Source organism: Stegodyphus dumicola, chromosome 1 (assembly GCF_044657685.1).
Source record: "Stegodyphus dumicola isolate Sdum_Otavi_A_Nest chromosome 1, ASM4465768v1".
Classification (NCBI taxonomy): Eukaryota; Metazoa; Arthropoda; class Arachnida; order Araneae; family Eresidae; genus Stegodyphus; species Stegodyphus dumicola.
In genome coordinates, this window is record NC_140768.1 from 3,622,970 (window position 1) to 3,644,930 (window position 21,961).

General features: G+C 32.2%; 2 protein-coding genes across 6 annotated transcripts in view; one reads left to right on the forward strand and one right to left on the reverse strand.

The window, feature by feature from the left end:
• The window catches only part of Usp32 (Ubiquitin specific protease 32), a 112,977-nt gene extending 97,188 nt beyond the window's left edge, over positions 1–15,789 (forward strand). For both annotated transcript variants that reach the window (XM_035363080.2, XM_085812313.1), the window contains exons 31-34: positions 178–369; positions 3,716–4,207; positions 8,379–8,471; positions 13,618–15,789. In XM_035363080.2, coding sequence (XP_035218971.1) covers positions 178–369; positions 3,716–4,207; positions 8,379–8,471; positions 13,618–13,788 — 948 coding nt within the window. In that variant the 3' untranslated portion in view covers positions 13,789–15,789. The remainder of the gene's footprint in view (positions 1–177; positions 370–3,715; positions 4,208–8,378; positions 8,472–13,617) is intronic.
• A 208-nt stretch (positions 15,790–15,997) lies between these two features.
• Positions 15,998–21,961, reverse strand: part of LOC118192179 (uncharacterized) — a 115,396-nt gene continuing 109,432 nt past the window's right edge. For all 4 annotated transcript variants that reach the window (XM_085812321.1, XM_085812319.1, XM_085812332.1 and 1 more), the window contains 3 exons: positions 20,719–20,896; positions 16,186–16,289; positions 15,998–16,101 (listed from right to left, as the gene is read on the reverse strand). In XM_085812321.1, coding sequence (XP_085668447.1) covers positions 16,062–16,101; positions 16,186–16,289; positions 20,719–20,896 — 322 coding nt within the window. In that variant the 3' untranslated portion in view covers positions 15,998–16,061. The remainder of the gene's footprint in view (positions 16,102–16,185; positions 16,290–20,718; positions 20,897–21,961) is intronic.

Genomic DNA, 21,961 nt, shown 5'->3' on the forward strand with positions numbered 1-21,961 from the left:
CAAAAACAAGTCCTGATAAGCAATGACTTATTTTCTTAAATTATATATATATATATGTGTGTGTGTGTGTGTGTGTACTAAAAGAAATTCTTGAATTACATATATAATAGCTTTAAATATGTTTTTTAATTTTTATGCACACTCAATTTTATGTTATTTTTTAAATTTCTTTCTCAGGATTTTGCAGATCATGAAAGTGTGGAAGCTACCAGGCGACTTCAAACAGAACCTATCAATCTGCATGATTGTCTGGAAGCTTTCACAAAAGAAGAGCAGTTGGGTGAGGCAGAAAAGTATTACTGTTCTAAATGTAAAGAACATCAGTTAGCTTCAAAGAAATTAAATATTTGGAGATTACCTCCTATTTTAGTATGTATTTCACTAATTGTTATATGTATGGTATTTAGTGTATATTTCATTAATTTGCATGCATATTTTGTAAGTCATATTTTTTTTAACAAGTTGCGATGTGTGCTTTTGTGAAAAGTACACAAAATCTTTTTTCTCTTTAGCCTCAACAGTATAGCAAGGAAAGTGCTGTCCACCTGCCATATGCCTCAGTCTATACTATATTAACTAGTCGTAGCATAAGTCAGTTGCATTGCCGTTGCAATTGTGACCTAAGATGATAACTGCCTATTCTATTGTACATTTAATTATGCTATATGTTTTGTTCTGTTTCATTGCAATTGCAATTATAAGCAATCTTTAAGCATAGGAAGTATTTAAATGATGATCAAATAAAATTTGCTCAGACATCTGTCAGAGGAAAGTTGTAAGTTATGGGTGAAAAAAAATATATATATTTTGTGGAGAGCGATGAAAACTTGAGTAACAAATATATACACTGCTGGCCATTAAAATTTCAACACCAGGAAGGAATAATCTGGCAAACTTCAAAATCACATGAAAGGAAGAAGTTAGGATATGCAAATGATTAGTATTTCAGTGCATTTAGAAGATGCAGGAGGGAGAAACAACGTCTGAAGCACTGCATAAAAGAAAACTTGGGTAGTGAATTTCTGATTCGGAAAGTACTTTGTAAGGTTGGAGTTTGCTCAGAATATTGTGTTATGGCTCGGATAAGAACAGGAAATGCTTACCAGCAAGTTTTGAAATTCAATAGAGTGGCAGGATCGTTGCCTATTGAATGTGCAGATTATCGTTCTGTGATATCGCCGGTAGCATTGGTCGACATCCATCCACTGTCATGCAAATATGGAATCAATGCATTTCTGAGGGTCATATTGAACAGTATGCAGGATCTTAATGCCCTCTCATGACTAACACTGGAAAGGACAGATATATTGTGAGGTTAGCTTGCAAAACCTTATGACCACATCACAGACCATAGTGAGGAAATGCCCATGTTTGCAGTATGCCCGGTATCAGCTCATAAGGTGCGTTGACATTTCCAGCAGAGTGACCATTACTTCGGCTTCCCTTGACAATGCAGCATAGAAAGAGATGGTGAGTCTGGTGTGCCAAATGACAAAGCTGGGGACAGGGGTGGCACAATGTTGCCTTTTCAAACAAGTCCGGTTCTATGTGCAGTATTCTGATGGCTGTCTACATATCTGGAGTGTCCGGGGAGACCGCACGTCGCCTGCTTGCATTCGATATTGACATAGGGGCCCTGCACCTTGTGTGATAGTTTCGGCAGCTAATGGGTACACGACATGCATATCTCTAGGTCAGATCGATGGTAATTTGAACACAGATGGGTACGTTTCTGACATGCATGCAGAAAGGAGGGAGAAAATACCTTATAACCTCAGTTTGAAAAGCACATATGTATATCTTAAGTGCTCAACATTAAAAGTAATTTGATGAGTCTCATCAAAGATCTATCTTCATCTGCTACCCTCATCAGCCTGGCTATCGCATTCAGTTTGATCTCAGACAAAATTAAACATGTATATTCTTGTTCATGGCAAAAGTGATTGGCAAAAGTGTTCTAGTTATAACAGCAAGTTTCTTCCGGTACTTCAGTGAATGTTGTTTGTGAAAAGTCAACAGAAGAATTTTTCAAATAGATCCATACTCTAAGGGTTAAAGAGGATGCTTTTTTACATAATTTTAAATGAACAGGAATTTATCTCAAAATACCTTGCCAAACAAGCACTTCATTCCTGTTCTACTATCTAGGATCATGAATACTGGATATTAAACTGTTATTTGTAATTGAAAGCACATAATTATAGAGATATTATATGTTCTAGTTTTAATGAATTCTGTAACTTTTGTTACTTAGTTTATATGCATTTGGCCTTTTTTTTTTTTTTTTTTTTTTTTTTTTGGTTTGTTTTTTGTACTTGGGGAAAAAGGGGAGGGAACTGTAATAATATTTACAATGTCCTTACATTCATTCATTGAGTTTAAATTTTTAAAATGCAAATTTTTCTATGCATTAAACTCAGTTCTTAACTTTTATGGATGTAAAATTTTAAAAAGTATTTATCTTTACACTGTGCAAGTTATTTTTTCATTGTTTCAAATTTATGCTTTTATATTATCTTATATGAGTACTTTTATATTTCTAAATTGGACTAAGCCATGAGTCACCAACATATTTTATATGTTTATACAAAGCAGGAGCCTTTAGTGTATTTTATTGTGTTATTTATTTTAATTTAAAAAGAATTTTAACTATTTCTCTGTTATTTATTTTAGCATTAGCGAAAAATGGACGTAACCGTCAACACTAGCATTTCATCCAATGATTGCAAAACATCATTTATTTAATACATGCATAATAGCAGTAATTTAATGTAAATATATGTTTATTTAATACGATTTTGCAAGCAATTTATATAAAATAAACATATAGAACTTATCCAAGTCATCAGTCTCTCATTCTTGCATGTTCTCCATTAGAGTTTTTATAGTTCTGTTTCATTCTAGAGCCAAGAAGCACCAGTCATTGCAACAAATACAGTCTTGGCAATAATCTCTCTACATTATTCATACACATACATCCACTGTTTTGGCAATAATCTCTCTACATTATTCTTTTGTTTCACAAAAATTCATCAGTCTCCATTCTTTTATCAGCTCCTGCTATTTTATTGGCTTAATGTCTTATTAGAGACACTGAATGAATTACTTTTGTGGGATGGAAATTGTCTTTCTTTCCAAGGCTGAAATGTGACAAATTTCCAGTTTCTTGCCCAGCCTGCCATAGAGAAGTATGATTTATGTTTCATTTTTATTCGAAATTTATTATTAAAAGAATTATTATTTTTAAACAAGCAAAAATGTAGTGGTAACAGCTCTAAAGATTTAGTGCTCAGAATTAGCAGTTGTCAAAATATTAATATCCCTGTAAAGCAAGTTAAAATCATTATCTGTAACTAGAGCAGAAATTCTCTGATTTATGAATTGATAATTAAGTTTTATGTAGTGATCTGCAGATTTCTTTACCCCTGTACAAAACAAATTTTCATTCAATTTTAAGAAACTGTAAAACGTGTCCAATATACATTGTTATATCTGTTAATTTTACCTGTCACTAAACAATGCCTATTATTTTGTAATCAATTCAAATATCCATCTTCATTGTCACTCTTACAATTGTCTTGTAAAGAAATATGACTGGCAAATAGCCCATCATATTTCTTTGCAAGTTGATATATATTACATAGAGATAAGTAGACTTATTATATTTATATTTATAGATATTAAGATTTTCATTCAGCTTTTATTTTTATTTCAGATTGTGCACTTAAAAAGATTCCAGCTGCTACATGGACGATGGGTAAAATCCCACAAAATTGTAAAATTTCCCTTCGAAAACTTTGATCCTACGGACTATCTCGCTCGAGTACCTAGAGATACGATCCTAGAAGCACATAGAAGAAAAGCTGCTCTATCCTGTGACTCATTGTTATCCGATTGTAAAAAAGTAAAAGAACAATGCTTAAGGGTCGATTCTAACCATTTGGACCATAATGATAACTCTTGTGCTAATACAGTAGAAAAATCTCGAAATCAAAATGACCAAAGTGTTCCTAGTCAAAACATATTAAGAAGTGATAATTTATTGAATGAAGAATACACATGCGAATCCATGTCAAATTGCAATGGCATAGAACGAAGCAAATCCTTCTTTTCTGAATTGAGATCTGATCTTCAAGATTTTCATCAACACAAGTTATCAGGAGGCACAGATCCATTTTCTCTGAAGTATAAGTTATATGCATTGGCAGTAAGTATTTTTTTAGTCATTCAGATAGATAACCAGGCAATTAATTTATTGCAATTTATATTTCATCAATTGTATAGTTTTTTTTTTTTTTTTTTTTATTTTTTGTGGCCATTTTCTTTAGATATGTTGTTCCTCCTTTCTACTAAAAATTTCTAATATCGTATCGTTCTTCTGATCTTACATTAAAATTGAGAATTATTTTCACACTCTTGAGTGTATGAATTACTCCTGAGCAGAAATCTTTATTGGTGAAAATTTAGATTTTACAGCTTTCAGATGGGTTTCCCCCCCCCCTTTTTTTTTTCTTCCATTTACAGATTTCAAAGTTAAATTTATACGTAAACCTGTGTCATAGAAGTCTACTAATAAAATCAAAATGTGTTAAGTTTCTAAACAACTACAAAAAAAGGGGAAATTTATAACAATTTACTCTGAATTAGTATTATTTATACTAAGAATTTTAATCATAGATGTTATATGGCCTATCAAAAAGTATTTATAATATCCATAATTATGCCACAAAAGACATTATTGGCATTTAATCACAAAGTCACAGATATTGTAAAAGTTTATGTAAGGTACTGATTACAAGATAATAATGGTTTAGTTCCACTCCACTGCAAAAATTTGAAAGTAATAATAGTTGCACATGCTTTTGTTTACATTGAAAATATGTTTCTGTTAAAATACTACCTACAAATTTATTTCTGCTAAGTATTTTTTGTAATACTTCCTTACTTTTTATAATTTGTGAATTAAATGGAGTTTTATAGTTTTCTTCCCAAAACTTTATTCACAACTCAGTGACTGGTATTTAGTCTGCCTTGACACCTAACCATGTCATTCTTGAGACTAATTTCAAGCTTTACATATAAAATGAGACTACTGTGATCCTTTTTTTGCATCGAGATAGTTATCAAGATTTTTAAAATCCTAATTTTTAATACCTTATAGTTATTTTGCAGTTTAGCAAGAATTAAGTCTATAAATATATATGTGAAAGTTCTAGGAATACTTTAATAATCTCTAAAAACAAAAAATTCACGAGATATAAATGAATAAATCTTTTTTAATTTAAATAATGTGTGTGTGAATACGAAATGTAATTGTCATAATGACTTGGAAACATGGTTTCAAGAATATAATGTCACTGTATATCACATTATTTCCCCCCCCCTTTCATACAGATTTCTTGGTCATTCAGCTGAATATAAAATTGTTGTTTTCAAATATATGAACTGTATTAGGACTTTTAAGGAATTACAGAAGTAGATTAGAACAGAATGTATAAGAATGATTCCATGCAGTGTCTTAAATTTTTTCGAGACATTTTTTAATTTAAACATTGTCATTGTTTAAGGTTGCCATTTTTTCTGGCTGACAAATCAAGAAAATGAATCACCTTTTATCTCTAAAATTAATTTTAATACATTTTTTAAATGATCATGTAGCAATAGTTTATGGTTTTAATAAAGGCAATAAAGAAGTTCACCTAATTACAACTTTTACACTTTTTAATTTCAAAACATAGAATATCTTCAGAATATTTCATTTTCATCTCTTATCATCCCACATTTATAAGGAATCGGCACCTTCCTGGCATATCACCAGACAATGCGTCATGATTTTCGATGAATATTCCTAAAATGTTGTAAGTATATTTCACTTTGGAATATTCTTCTAATCTGCTGGGAAGAATATACTTGAAATATTTCAGGTATATTTTCATGGGAATATTCTTTTACAATGTACTAAAAATTCTTTCATTTATCTTAACCCTTTAACTATCGAGTTATTTTGATGATTTGGTACACAAATTGTCAAATTTTTTTATTGGAAAAATAAAATGTTTAGTACAAAATAAAATATACTTAAGTAGTTAAAAATTGATATTTTGAAGTACATGGGTAAAATTTTTAAAGTTTTGTAGCCACTGCGTATTTGCTTGAGGCGGCTGCCACTCAACATGGCAGTTGTAAAGTTCGCTTCTAGTGGAGCATTATTTTCTAAAAATGAAAGAAAATTAATTATTTTCTAAAAAATAAATAAAAGTGAATACGTATTAGTACCAGTAATTCAGTCTTGTGTGGTACAACTGGAAACACTTTTCCAAGCACAAACCAACTCCACAATCACTACACCAGAACCGTGTTTCCTTCCTTATCTTTTTCCCATTTTTATCCTTTTTCGAACAACACACTTTGCACTGTCTTGTAGGCTCACGTTTCACAGGAGTAGGAGGAATATAGAAAATAAAATGTCGTTCAGTAAGACGGGCAGGGTTATCTATTGTAGGTGGTCTGCCAACATTCTTTTGTCCAGAAGCTGCATCATCATATTTATGTAAAAGCTCTTCTACAACTTGGATTCGAAATTCTAAAAATGTAGTACGTTTCCCAACTACATTTTTATAGAGTAAATATAAGTTCCAAAGTACCTTGTCTAGTAAATGTAAAAATATCTTTTTATAATATTTTTCTGACGTTTTCGGTTTGTTGGGTGAAAGGATATTTCCTAATCACAGCGATCTACACCACCCATATTTAGACTGTAGTCAGAAACAATCTTCGGCTTGAGTATTTCTTCTTTTTTTTTTTTTTTTAGGTTGACCATGGAAATATCATGAATACTGCTCATGAGACACACATCTTTCATCTTCGGTTGAAGAATCTAAATCATCTATATAACCTTTCAAAGAACTGGACGCCATTTTACAACAAAAAGATCCCGTGCACTTTGAACCAAAGAACTTATAACCTCTAACTTTTGAAATCTTCAGTAAAGTGCTGTCATCTATTGAATTGAGCGCACATTAACTTTTCCCGAGATAATGTCGGGTTTGACAAAGAAATGAAGCCGAAATAAACGTCTCCCGATATATATTCGGGTATAACAATACGATGCACTCAAAAAAAAATTACCCCGAGTAATACTCGGGCGTGACATTTTCGAACACCAGTGCTGTGCCCGAGATTAACTCGGGCATGACAGTTGAAAGGTTAAAAAGTGGGCCAGTTCCTAAAAGATAGAATTTGTGATGGTTTCTTTTATACCCCCTTCCCGAAAAAAATATCATCAGACAAATGTCTTCATGTCAAATCAAAATTCTCCATTTCCGTATCTGTATTATATGAATTTTTATAGCTGGTGGGCAGATGCTTAATATAATCTTTTAAGCATGTGTCCTGGACGTACACTTTAGGTTTGTATTTTTTTCCTCTTTATTCTTCTCTCCCCCAATAAAATTACTATATAAATTATTTTCCCCTTCTCAAAAATAATTTACATAGTAATTGTATTGAGGGAGCTTCCACATTCAGTGCAAATATACCTTTCTAATAAATTCATTTGTGCTTCACATTTATTAATATTCTGCCATAAATGCTTTTCTGATGCATTGGATAATAGTAAAAAAAAAAAAAAGAGAGAGAGAGAGAGAGGAATAATCAGAAATGATATGAATTCTTCTTTTGCTTTGTCTTCAACAAAGGTTTCTAATAAAATATTTTACATTAAATCTATTTAATTTATATTTATGCTGCATATTTCCAAATACTTGTTTATGAAATTCTGGTTTTCAGATATATATATCTATCATTTTGATAGAATATTCTGTTACTTTAATTACAATTTTAATTGTACTCCACATTCATTAATCTTTTACCTCTGAAGTACCATCAAATTTTATTCTGTCAGCTATCTTTCTAATATCTATTGCTTAGTCATTATTTTTAATTTCAGTGGTTTCCACATGGGGGAATTTTTTGAAAATTCAAGCACCAAAACCCTTTATCTATGATAACATAAAATTTTAACCCATCCCCGCCCAAATAAATGAATACAAAATATGTAAAATGTGAAAAAAAATTTTGGGGAGGGGGGACAAAATGTATCAGTTTTGTAAATAAAGAGTTGCATCACTTCTGTTAAAAATGGGACCAAGTTTTATTTCTCTCTTTAATAACTGTTCCTAGCAATGGGAACATTAGCAGATAAAAGTTTAATGTGTTATAATCGTCTCTTACGTTGTAAAGCCTGTGGTGTGTCTGGGTCGTTATTGAACCCTCTGCATAATTACATCTGCGAATCTCTATTCTGCAGTTTTCCTGTTCTATTTATTATCAGCCTAAACATATTCAGAAAAGATATAACCTTTCTCCTTTTATTTCAGTGTCATTCTGGCATCTTAGGTGGAGGACACTATGTGTGCTATGCATGTAATCCAAACAAGAAATGGTATTGTTATAATGACAGCAGTTGTAAGGTATGTAAATCTTGTGAAATAATCAGTTGTAGAGTTATGATCGGTTATTAATGCAAAAAAAATAGATTTTGTAAATGATATTCATAAGCCCAAAAATTATATTTAAGTACTGTTTGCATTTGGAATAACTGATTTTTTTTCCAGTAAGCTTTAAATATATGTGGTATTTATTCGGGACTCATATAAGTCTTTAGCATGTGTGGAAAATAGGTGCAAGTACAGGGTGTTTATAAAGTCCCGGACTTATTTTGATGTTTAATAACTCATAAAATAATGAAGATATAAACAAACTTTTTATTGATGGAATAACTTTTATATTTCCCTTTTCAGGTTTGAATATCTTTACTTTTGTAAATATCGTTTGCGCGTGTGGTTAATTTCAGATAATTTAATTTTCCAGTCTAAATATCTGTACTTTTCTAAATATCGTCTGCTTATTAATTGCTCTTTTGTTTTTGGCATCTTTCTGGCATTGTTAATCACCATAATGTGCACATATGGGGATCTAAATACCCCCATGAATACCGTGAGGCACAAAGGGATTCCCCAAAGGTTAATGTGTGGTGTGGACTAATGCACGACCGAGTCATTGGGCCTTTCTTTTTTACAGAAAAGACGGTCTCATCAGTCGTATACTTAGACATGTTGGAAAACTTCGTATTTCCACAACTAGAAGAGCTTCAGCCACATGTCTTTTTGCAACAAGATAGTGCACCACCTCATTGGGGTACCATCGTTCGTAGTTCTTTGAATGACCATTGTACAGGAAGATGGATTGGGCGAGGAGGTCCAATTACTTGGCCACCCAGATCACCTCATATAACGCCGCTGGACTTTTTCCTTTGGGGATTTGTAAAGGACAACGTTTACAGGAGGAGAGTGTCGAACATTATGACCTAAAAGCCAGAGTTACAAATGCAATAGCCTCTGTGGATGCCGACATGCTTGCCGGTACCTGGCGTGAAATTGAATATCGACTTGATATTCTCCGTGCGACGAAGGGGGCACACGTGGAAGTTCATTGACAAGGCTCATGAAACTTTTTGAGGCTATCTAACCATTTATGTCATTAATTTTAATCTATCTTTATTATTTTATGAGTTATTAAATATCAAAATGGGTCCGGGATTTTATAAACACCCTGTATAATAAAATAAATATAAATTAGGCTTAACTTCATTATATGTGACAGAAGCATCACAAAATTTAGTGGAGCAAAATGCTAGTCACCAGTGTCGCGATACATTGGCAGTAGGATACAGCAGACACTGGCTAAGCTTTATGATGATAGCTGTGAGTTTGAAGTTTTTCAGATATCGCATACCGTTCACATCCAGTTAATGAATTTGTCCAGGCATGTGCAGAAGTCATAATAAAGGAAGATAATATAACAAAAATGTTCCATTGTGACAAAAATATCCTCAATAATCAGACAACTAAGGGATGGCAAAATGAGTAAAAAAGATAAGAAGGAAAAAATAGATCTATAAATGTAAAGATCTATAAATGTAGTGGAAAAAAAAACGAAACAACTTAAAACTACATACATTGAAAAAAAAAAATGTTTAATAAAGCAAACACTTTCAGCTTTTTTTAAAAGTTGATAAATTTTGACTCTCTGAATGTCATAAATTTTTATTACATATTTTTAATTTTAGAATTTCTACATGTCACCTTAGTCCAGATCTCGAGCTTATTGAACAAAAAGTTCAAGGGGGGAGACAGTACTGTTCTGTTATCAGAGCTGGATAAGGAAATTATGTATGTAAGTATGAATGTATGTGTGTATACATATACACACATATATATTTCTAAATCTGGTCCTGGTCCCGATAACAGAACAGTGTCAAAGAAACTGCCGTAACATTTATAAGCATGTGATTTTGTCCCATAGAGTGCAATAACTCATAAACAATGAACTGCATTTTTTATGCTTGATCCTAATTAGAACTGTGGTAGTTAAGTATTTTCATTCACCATTTCCCAACTATGTCAGTATGCACTTCAGGGCAAATTATATCCCAACTATGTATGCACTAAGTAAAAATTCATAAGGAAAGTATTGATATGTCACATAAAGTATTTTCAAGAAAGATCTACCAACCTTGGATGAATAATTTGCAGATATTTTGTTAGATACCAACCACTGTACAGAACCATGTTGTCGCCTATCTGAACAGGCAGAAAATTTAACGCATAAGTTTAATAGTGCCCTTAATGCTTTGGTATCTTTCCAAAATTTTGAAATGTTATCCAATTTTATGAGGAAATTGCCTATGGCGATATCAAAAAGCTTCATATTTAATTCTTATTTTTTTCTTGGAGTAATTTATAAAGATTTGGTATTTAATTTTAACCTATTTGTTGTTTGTTGAATATACAGAATCAGCTGTATTTATTTTCCAGTCAGTGTTAGACTAAACCATTTATACATCCCAGGCTGGGAGCATATCTGCAACTTTCTAAGACAGCATTAGTGCCAAGAAAGTACTTAATGTTTCAACATCCTATTCAACCCAATGCCTTATTCATCCAAAGCTGGTAGATCTTCCTTCAAAATGTTTAATCAGAGTGCCATCATGTGTCATGTTTCCAATGGCTAAACAGTATATACTTTATTTTTATATTTCAAAGTCATTGTCCTAAATTTTGCTTCTGATGAAAAAGTTTATGTTTTTTCCCTCAAGAAATGCATTAGTTGTTTTTTCGTTGAAATTGATACTAAATTGAAGGGGACTTTTATTGGGTAAGATACTTATACTGATTACATCTAATTATTTAAAATACAATTTTACCTTCTTTATGGAATTAATATATACAATAAGATATATGCAAGGTGTAATCTTAAAATGATAGTTTTACTGCAGTACAAAGTCTGTAATCCATACGTCCATTATCCGGACCTCAAAACCACAAACTTTTTTTGGTATGCTTTACGCATGTGTGTAATGTTACGCTTGCGCGTTTTATGTTCATGCATGTGCGTTTAGCACAAAAGCGAAACAACTTAAACAACTTGCATTGAATTTTTTTTTTTTTTTTTTTTTTTTTTTTTTTTTTTTTTTTTTTGTAAATTTTGATACCGTTTAGATCATAATTGCTCTTTATTTCGTAAATTACGGTTTCATATTTTTAATTGTATAATTTCTGCATGCCATCTTACCAAATTTAAATTGATGATCTATAATCCGGAAAAACCCTTAATCCGGAGTCGCCGAAGTCCCGATGAGTCCGGATTACGGACTTTGTACTGTATATGATTTCTAAGTAAATGCAACTAATAGGTCATTTGTAGTTGCAATATTTATGTAGAGCATAAGAAAATAAATAAAATATATTAATTATTACCATTATAATTCATATCTTGATCCTGTTCCAGTATCATAAAAATACTATATTTCCTCATATATTTTTGCTTCTAGCTTTTTAATGCCAACTTCTAAAAATTTCAAAAAATATTTGGATTATTTTCCTTTTTTCAACGTGTTCAGGAAATAAACTTCCCCAAGTTTTAAATGTATTTGCTCACATAGTCTTACTAACACAAACAAACCCTCACAAAGAGCCTGTGAAGTCATGCCAAACTGCTTGAATTTTATGCCAGTCAAATACAAGAACAGACCCATTATACCAAAGCAAACATGAACTGACATACAGCATACGATTTCGCTAAATCAATTCCACATTCACCTTCTGTAATTATCGGGTTTTAACGAAAGTGTCTACATTCACCGGTTGGACTCTGTACGTGCTCGAATGGGATCAAAATTACCAAAACATTGGCAGAAAATCATAGATTTGGGTGGTGATCACTAACCGCACTAAAGGTACTGCTTTTGTGTTTCCCCCCCTAACTTTATTAAGAAAGTTTTTTAGCAGAAAACTTTCATTACAACCGGATATATATGGATGATTAAAGGCCTAAAGAGAGTAGCAGAGAGAACAACTGTAAGGATAAGTGTTATTCAGGTTATAGGGAATTGGAAACAAAGATATGTTAGATATTGTAATGTTAATATTACTATGTATTCTTATTGACATGTAGATTTCTTTTAAAGAAATAATATTGTGACAGGTACCTATAGTTTATCTATTACCACTTTTCATTTGTTATGCTCTTACCTTGTCCTTCTGAAATTAAAATTATTTGCATAATTTTCCCCTCTTGGTTTTTGTATGGTGACATTAGTAAAAAAGAAGGGGGGATGCATGAGAAAATATGGTGCCATATTAGTAGAATGTTAATTTTAAAAATAATAAAGTCTAACAGTTAATGGAGTACCTGTTTCACATATGGTATTTTATTAAATGGTAAAGTTAATAATATATTGGTGAAATATTAGGAAAAAGTAATGTAACTGAGGCAGTCTTTGAAAGTAAAGTTTTACTCTGACATGGTCCCTCTTAATTAACTAATCCTCCTAATGGCAATATTATTCCAGTAATTTGGCTTGCATCTTAAGTAATGTTTATACCATAATTCCTTGACTAGTTTAACAAGCTTATTGGCACTTTTAAAACTACAGCTGATAAAAAAAAAAACAGCCAGTAAAACCTTAGGATTGAAATCATGCTTCATTATCACAAATTCTTTTTCAATCATAATCTCTCCCTCAGCTTGACAAATGTGGTTATGAAAGGAGTTCCCCCACCTCCAGTTGACAATTTAATATAGTAGTAATATCCATTTAAGCTTTGGTTGTGATGAAAGGTCGTAAGACATTGCAGCTCCCATAATGTTAGGGATCAATTTAGCCATCACATCCATTGTGAAATTGATATGGCACAAAATTAATGTTTTTTTATCCCACTCTGTGTACAAGACAAATACTGTAACTAAATAACTTGCAATTTTTAGTAATTTAATAAAAAGACTTTCTGCATCCATCTTTCATTTCACAAGTTTTTTACAATCTTTTTCAAACTTGCCACTTTTATTAGCATATTTGCTTTGGGTCTGTCACATACATACATAAACATGACAGAAGTATACACATGAAAACTCACTCCCCGTCGCCTTTTTTGGGCAGAGCCTTAAATTGGAATTTTAAAAAATCAATGTATTAGTAAAGTATAATGTTGATAAAGCATTTTTGTGTATAGCTACAAGCATAAACTTGAAATTCTTGTGATCTTTTTAATGCAGGAAGTACAACTAGATCAAATTGACATGGACTCTGCATATATGCTGTTCTACGAGAGAGAAGGAATGGATTATTTGCAGTACATGCCGGATGTTAAAGGTAAAATACCGGATACAAGTGACATCGATGCAGAATTTGAGACAGATTTCCGCAAAATGTGTAGTCTTTCATGAATTGAGCTTGCTTCTTTAGAATGGAACATAAACAAGTGTAAATATGAACTCAGAAATTGATATGTAAACCTTTGCAACGTACCCCTTCAGGAAGTAAGAATCAACTGAGTGGTTTTTCTCCCTTTAACTTGTGTGTGATTGAAATGAAACCTAGTCTTACAAACAACTGTACCATCCATCTGGAATGACAATGCCAAGTAAATAATTTTCTTTTTTCTATATACTATCACCATAAAAAATTGTGATGTACTTTTGCATTATATATGGTTAACTTTGTGGTTTGCAGTTATTGTGCAGTAATAGCAAAGAGCATCTCTTAATGGGGGAAAAAACTCATTTTCCATCCCGGTCATTTTGCTTTTCATCTCATGTGAAGATCAAATATTCATAAAAGATCTCCAGTTTTTTTTTTTCCAGGTAATTTAATGGATGCTTATGACTGTGTGTACAAGTGTTGACGTTTTCTAACTTTGTTAATGTGTTAAAAAAACTAGTCGTGGGGAAGTTCTTATAAGATCTTGTTTACATAAAAATGTGAATGTGTAATCCTAGTCCTGCATTAAATTTTTATAGCACAATGGATACATAAATGTAAGAATTAGGAACGTTAATTCACATAAATGTATTAACATGTTATAAATAACGATATAATCAATTTTATAGGCTATTTTTGTCAGTTGAATGAAATTAAATTTTTAATTAACACATACAATGTATCATCAAAATTAAAAATCGGTTTTGCCACTTTTCTATATTCCTGAATGAGCTCCAAAATTATATTACTGAGAAATAACTTCAGACTAATTAAAATTTATAGCAATAATTTAGTGCATTTTTTGTAAAAATGACACGCATTTGTTTTAACGTCCAGAGTTAATTTTGAGAGAATAAATTAAACCCTAAAATTGTTGGTGCTTCGATAAGAATCTAGTATTCTTTAAGCACGAATTTATTTACTTATTTTCTAGTGTAAGTGCCCTTATTATTGTCATGCTACTTCTCAGGAATGCTGTAGCTTTCTTTCCTCTGTATATAAAATGTCAACACTGTGATTCTATCAGAGCTCAATGTTTCCTAGACGTCAAATGCTGCTATCGAATTAAATCGTCGGGCTTAAATGGCATCACTCTGTAATCTTCATTTTATATGAATTGCAGTTTAAATTTTTCACTTGCTTTTTGATGTGATAGTTTTTTTCCCTTCTCCTTTTTTATTTTTCACATTATAACTACAAGCTGGTTCTTGTTAAAGACATGCTCCTGCAGTATCATATATAATTTTTTTAATTTATTTTACTGAATGATTTTACAGACCATTAAATAAAAGAAATCCAGCTATTTTATAAATTTTACTGTTCTTGTGCGGTAAGATCATATAATACATGTTTTGTTTATTTGAATTTTTAAAACAAAAATCCTAATTTTTATTAGAACAAATAGCCTAAGATTTACTAGAATTTGCACAATTTTTCATTTGCAGTTTTATTAATTAGTTTATTAGAAAATGTTATATAAGTTGTCACTTAATTTTAAATGCATTTTTTATTGTGGTGCCATACATGATTTTTAAGATAATATGTGACATCTATTCACTTTTTACTTGTTAAATACTGCATATTTGTAATTATTTTATATCTGCTGCATTACAAAACATTAATACACAAATATCAATTTTGTATTATAGTTTAAATTCCATGTTTTCTTTGTTGAAATTAATTGTGCGTAAGAGCTGTGTGTGTATGCACATGCACACACACTTCCATGTAAACAATTATCAGGTTTCTTTTTTTTTTATCTGATAATGTAGAAATGTATATGCAGCTTTTTATTTGTACATGAAGATTGTTTAAACTGCTTAATGCCTGTACGGATGTTGATCATTCCTGATTTGTATATATAATAATTATCAGGATCTTGATAATTATCTTGCCATAGTGATAATGTGAATTAGTTAATTTTTATGAAATATTATTGATTTTGCAATAAAATTTGCTAGAATGTTTGTTATTCTTCCTTATATAACTCATAACACTTTCAGCATTCAAGCAAAATTTAAAAATTGTATTATTTCTTACATAACCCTTTCTTTCCAATGAATTTATGTGAAAAATCATCGAGATAATGTGAAATTGAATCAGAGGTAGTGTTTGGTTTGAACATCATTAATATCAACTAGTGTTTTGTCTCAGAAGAGAATAAAAGACATGGTGTTGAAGCTCTAATGCTTTATACATACAATATGTAAAGGAAATTTAAATAATGATTTTTAGTAAGTTATTCATTTCGGTCTGCTTCATCTCTTGACTTTGTTATGCTGAAAATAAAAAGGATACAAATGTAATCTATGTGTAACAATATATTTATTAAGAGAAACTTACAGAGATAAAATTGAGTTTACCTGCTGCCATAAGTTTTCTGAGACTTAATTGTTCTCCCTCCTCTCAATGAAGAAGCTGGTTCACCATTTTCATCTTTGTCATTGGACTGTGTTGTCAGAAATGCCTATGGATATACATTAAAAAAAATTATAGGCTGTGTTAATTTTTTATATTTATAAGCATGCATATTTCCCCAGAAGGAATGCTGTGAATTAATTTGAATGTTAAAATTGATTACATTAAATTAAGAGTACATACACTAATATATTATAATTGTACTACAATAGGAGTTTGAAATTACGACCCTAAGTTGCCTGACAAGGGTGCTGCATAGAATTCCTGGCATGCCATGCATCCTCCAGGAAACTACATATATTCGAAGGAACTGTTGTTTTGTATATCAGACTCTTCATGTGGCCTCAGAATCAGTCCATTCATGATAGTCCAGTGGTCTGCTGTCCAAAGGTTATGTCAAGGTGTCCCCAGACGTCAATTAGTAAGGAGCCCCGTCATGCTGGTGTACCACATGGAGCGGTGCAACGACGGAGGAACATGTGCTGCGTCAAGAAGTTCATAAAGGACTTGATGCAAGATCAGGTATACCATATTGTTCAAAGGACTGGGAATAGGTAACAGTCTATTTAGGTACACTCCAAGAATGCCAGCCCAAACATTGACTGAGAAACGCTCCTCAGATGCACATGGTTGAGTACGATGAAAGTTCGCCAAAGCCCACACATGGGCGTTATGCTGATTGAAGGCTCCTTCATGATTGAAGTATGCTTTATCCGTTAACAATAGCAAACGTCCTCCATAGTGGATAATCCTCAGGCTAAACTGGACATGATGAAGAGCACTACGAGTGTCCTCCAGACAATGGATTGAGATGAAAACCAACTTGTTGGACTATAACTCGAGTACTTGTACTTGGATTGCCAGACTGCCTCATTGCCAGGTGTGCTCGTCTTTCGCTGTCGATTCATTGTAGCTCTCGTTAAACAACCAGTCTTGACACTTGCGAAGGTCGTATGATGTGCAACATGCCTGTTCGGCTAACCCTCCTGGTGAGCCGGCGTACCCGTTACATTCCGCAGCTCCATACAGGATTAGTATGCCGACCAGTTCATCGTTTGAATACACGTTCATCCTACTAACTTGGAAAATAGATCGCTATTCATGCAACCTTCTGGATTGAAGATAGAACTAGAGGAGCAATGCTCTCAGGCCTGCGAGAAGACTTTTGGCCATAATTTCGAACACCTGTTGTATATTGGAAGATTAACACATTTTATTGAAGTGTTGTACTACAAGAGGTGTTCGAAATTATGAGTAGAAGTTGTCAGGCAGACCTGACAGTGGTTCTGCATGGAATTCCTTATTTTGGAAGATTCCTCCTGGCAGTCTTGCGGTAGAAGGTTGCGTGAACAGCGATCCTGCTGAAGTCTTCATTTGCAAACCATTTCCCGAGGTAATAGGATAAATGTGTATTCAAACAATGAAGTAGTTGAATTCCATTATGGAGCTGCAGATTGTAATAGGCGTGCCACTCCGCAGTTGTACCATGAATGTTACCCAAACAGGCGTACTGCACATCATAGAACCTTCACAAGTGTGAACAGAAGGCTACATGAAACTGGTTGGTTAACGAAAACTACAATGAATCGATAGAGAAATACAAGGATACCTGGCTATGAGAAGGTCTGGCCAAGTACAAGTACTCGAGCGATAGCCAAACGAGTGGATTTTTATCTCAATCCATATTATTCACGGATGAAGCATACTTCATGCATGAGGGAGCCTTCAATCAGCATTAAACGCCTGTATGTGGGCTTTGGAGAACCTTCATCGTATGCACCATGCGCAGAGCATTTCTCAGTCTATGTCTGGGCTGGCATTCTTCGAGTCCACCATAGTGATTGGACGGTAGGGCATACCTGATCTAGCCTCTTGATACAGCATGTCCAGTGGCACCATAGTGCCATGATACCAGCCACAACGAGGCTCCTCCCCATTTCTTCAGTTGAAGACCTCATCAGTCATTACGCTCATCATGTCGTAGTTGCGAGCAGCTGCTACAGCACTGCTTGCAACTATGGCATTTGCGGCAACACACACTATATGCTTATTTTGCAATTTGTGATCTGACCCTGTACAGCTGTTTTGATAGTCAGATGATGAGAAATCTGACAAATAAGGGCTATCTGTGAGATTATCAAGCAATATCAATCTGAATTGTCTGAAAGGTGAGCCATTAGTAGTTAGGTATTCTTACTTAGTCATAACAGATTTACATGGTTATAATTATATTTTGTCTTTAAATTTCTAAAAAATATTCATTGAAAAAGCACTAAGAACATTTTACAGCAGTTATAATTAATAATAGTCTTACTATACATTAAACGCTACAAAGCTGTTTTGTACCAACAACAAAATGGAAAAATGTCTTTGAAAATTTTCCAGAACATTTTAGCTAATTTACATCAATTTCCTTTTCTTTAGCATATTTTCCAAGTTTACTTTAAATAAACAAATCAATGTTCCCACTAGTCTCCACTTCGTTTTAGAATTTTCAGGTTTAATTAAATATTTTTGTTAAAGAACAATTTTATTTTGTTTAAAGAACTGCTTGTATTTAGAATGTATAGAAGAAATAATTTTATTTCTGTAATAATGTGAAGATTGAAAATAATTATGAAATGATATAAGGTCAAGACTAGCGCTGGAGCCAGTGAGGCAGAATTTTCGAAATTTTAGTGAAGCAACAAAGGCACTGAGGTCTATATCACGAATCTTTTAATTAACTGTCGGTTTTCAATTTCTTTGTTTTCTTTGATGCTTGTGTCTAGTGGAAAAATAAAGGGAAGTTGTTGATAAAATCTTGAAATTTAGTGCTGCAAAATAAAAATTGGGTTTTGTAAAAAAGAGAACATTTTATCCTTAAAGGCACATTGTGGAAATATTAACAAATGAGTGAAGTGGAGACTAGTGGGAATATTGATTTGTTTATTTAAGCAAACTTAGAAAAGATGCTGAAGAAAAGGAAATTGATGTAAATTAGCTAAAATGATCTTGACAAGCATTAACCATGCTTGTCAAGATCAAGCATTAACCTCAAACATATGTTTTTGTAGCTTTTTAATGTATGGTTATAACAATCATTATTATAACTGCTGTAAAATGTTCTTAGTGCTTTTTTAATGGATATTTTTTAGAAATTAAAAAAATTAATTATAACCACATAAATCTGTTATGACTCAGAGTACCTAACTAATGTAATTTAATTATTTGTTACTAATGGCTCACCTTTCAGACAATTCAGATCAATATTGCATTTATTCTTCATAGAAAAATCTACAGCCATGTTGATAACCTCACAGATAGCCACATCAGGAAAATAAACGGCTCTGGCATGTACAGGTGAGATTCTGTAGCATTGCACTTTTCATCCTCTTCAGCACTGTCTAGATGCATTGTCCCAACAGACGTTAAATGCCTCATAACATCTCCTTATTTGTCAGATTTTTCATCATCTGACTGTGTATATTATCGAAACAGCTGTACAGAGTCAAGATAAATGAAACTACACAAAACAGAATGAGCAGTCTATCACAAATATCAATCTCCCAATGCTTTCACAGGAAGTGTGTCTTTTTGTATTCTGCTGGTTGTTACATTATAAGGTGATAAATTTTAGGTTTTAATTAAAAACTGCCCTATAAGCATTTTTTACAAACTTTTAATACAAGTTGAAGCTGATTATACAGGGTGTGTAGGGGTTACAGAGATGACTCAGAATCACATATGCAGCGTCGCAAATGCCGCAGTTGTGAGCTGGGGGAAGTTGTTGGTAAATCATGAAATTTAGTGTTGCAAAATAAAAGAACTCATATCTCAAAAAGAGAAAAGTTGTTTCTGATATAATATTTTATCAATTCTTCATTCCCTCCCCCCAAAAATTTTTACTTTGTTTTGGCCGAAACAGGGCTGAGCTATCTAAAACTTGAGTATACCATTTATATTAAGAAGTAGGAAAGAATTGTTCAAACATTAACCCATCAACTTGTCAATGCATCACGTCTGAAATGTTAATTCACATTCAGATGGCAGTAAGAAGGGAACAAAAGGATATATCAGATAAGTAAAATCAAGGACCTTTTACCAGGTTTGGCCAAAATTAAAGACCAAATAAAGAACCTAAGGATTTTTATGAACCATTGAACCCCGAATAATCCCCTTTTGGTAGATCATCTATCTGTAACAGAATTATTCTGAATAAATTAAAATTTTATGAAAGTTTATTTTTTATGCATATTCCATTCAAATATTTTAATATTAAAGAAGATATTTGCATAATCATGCCCTCTCTTTAATCTGCATTGTTAATAGTCACTTTTCTACTCGAGGATGTTATGTTTACAACTCCAAAACAGTATTAAAATCAGAGGAATGCACAAGAACATAAATAGGAACTCTGGTGGATATGTATATATAAAATACTGCAAAATACAAATGTTTTTCCAACCACCATTAAAATATTATTCATGACTGCTTACCTGGATCTGCTGAATTACATCTCTCTGCATTTCTATAGCCATGTGATGTACATCATGATCAGAACTGTTATACATTATTGCATTCTGAAACATAAGCATCATATCTCTGTGGAACTCATCTGTGGTCTTCACAATGCCATTGTCTATATTTTTCTTTATTAATGACAGATCCATAGGCCTATTGAAATATTTGTTTTTCTTTATTATACTAAACTTTAAAATATTAAAAGAATAAAAATATACAAACAAAATGCACGATTTAGTATTGAGATTACAAATTTTAATGAAACGTACTGATATATATATATATATATATATATATATATATATTATACTATATATATACACAAAGAAAAGAGAACTGCAATCTGAAAACTTCACATTTCAGTAACAGCTTAAAGAAAAGTTTATCATTAAAGTAATTATAAAATGTAAAACTCTACCAGTTATATAGCATAGGCATTAGAAGCATCTTTTATTAAATACGACAAAGCCGTGAATTTTCATAAAAATTATCATCCAAATATAATGTAAAACAACTGTATTTTAATTTATATTACTTAAATATATTATTAAAGGTACTTATGTATTAGTGCAAGCAACTTTACTACAGTATGGAGATATTTTAAAGAAGAAAAAGAACAGACTCATAATTGCAAAAAATCATTTACTACATACATATTTTGTGTTTCAATTGCAGATTTATCCTAAAAATTAACCAATAAAACTATTTACAAGTTCATCCCCCCTTAATGAAAATTTTGTGGCCATTGCTTTATATAAGCAGTTTTGTAGAAAAATGCTGTACTCTTGCAGATATAATTGCAAACAAATTCACCAAGGGCATATTCATGATCGAATTTACAACAAAGATTATCATAACTTATCTATGTAAACCACTGGAAATTTGACCATTAAAAAAAAAAGAATACACATGAAAATGACAACACTACTTCTTAAAACCTAAGAATTATTATGTACATTGTGACACTTCCTGGCATTTGCACTTGGAGAAATGATCATTGGTTATGGTGGCACTGTTGAATGTCCTCCATGATAACCAAACTTCACCTCAGTTGATTCCTTCTTCCAGAATAAATAAAAAAAAAAAAGATCCAAGTATATGCAACATAATTTCCCAGTCTCCCGAAGCTGGTCATTACTTGGTGCATTCCAAAAGTAACTATGCATCTCACGCAGTAGGAAAAGTAAACTAACTTTCACTTACCTCAAAGTAATTGTT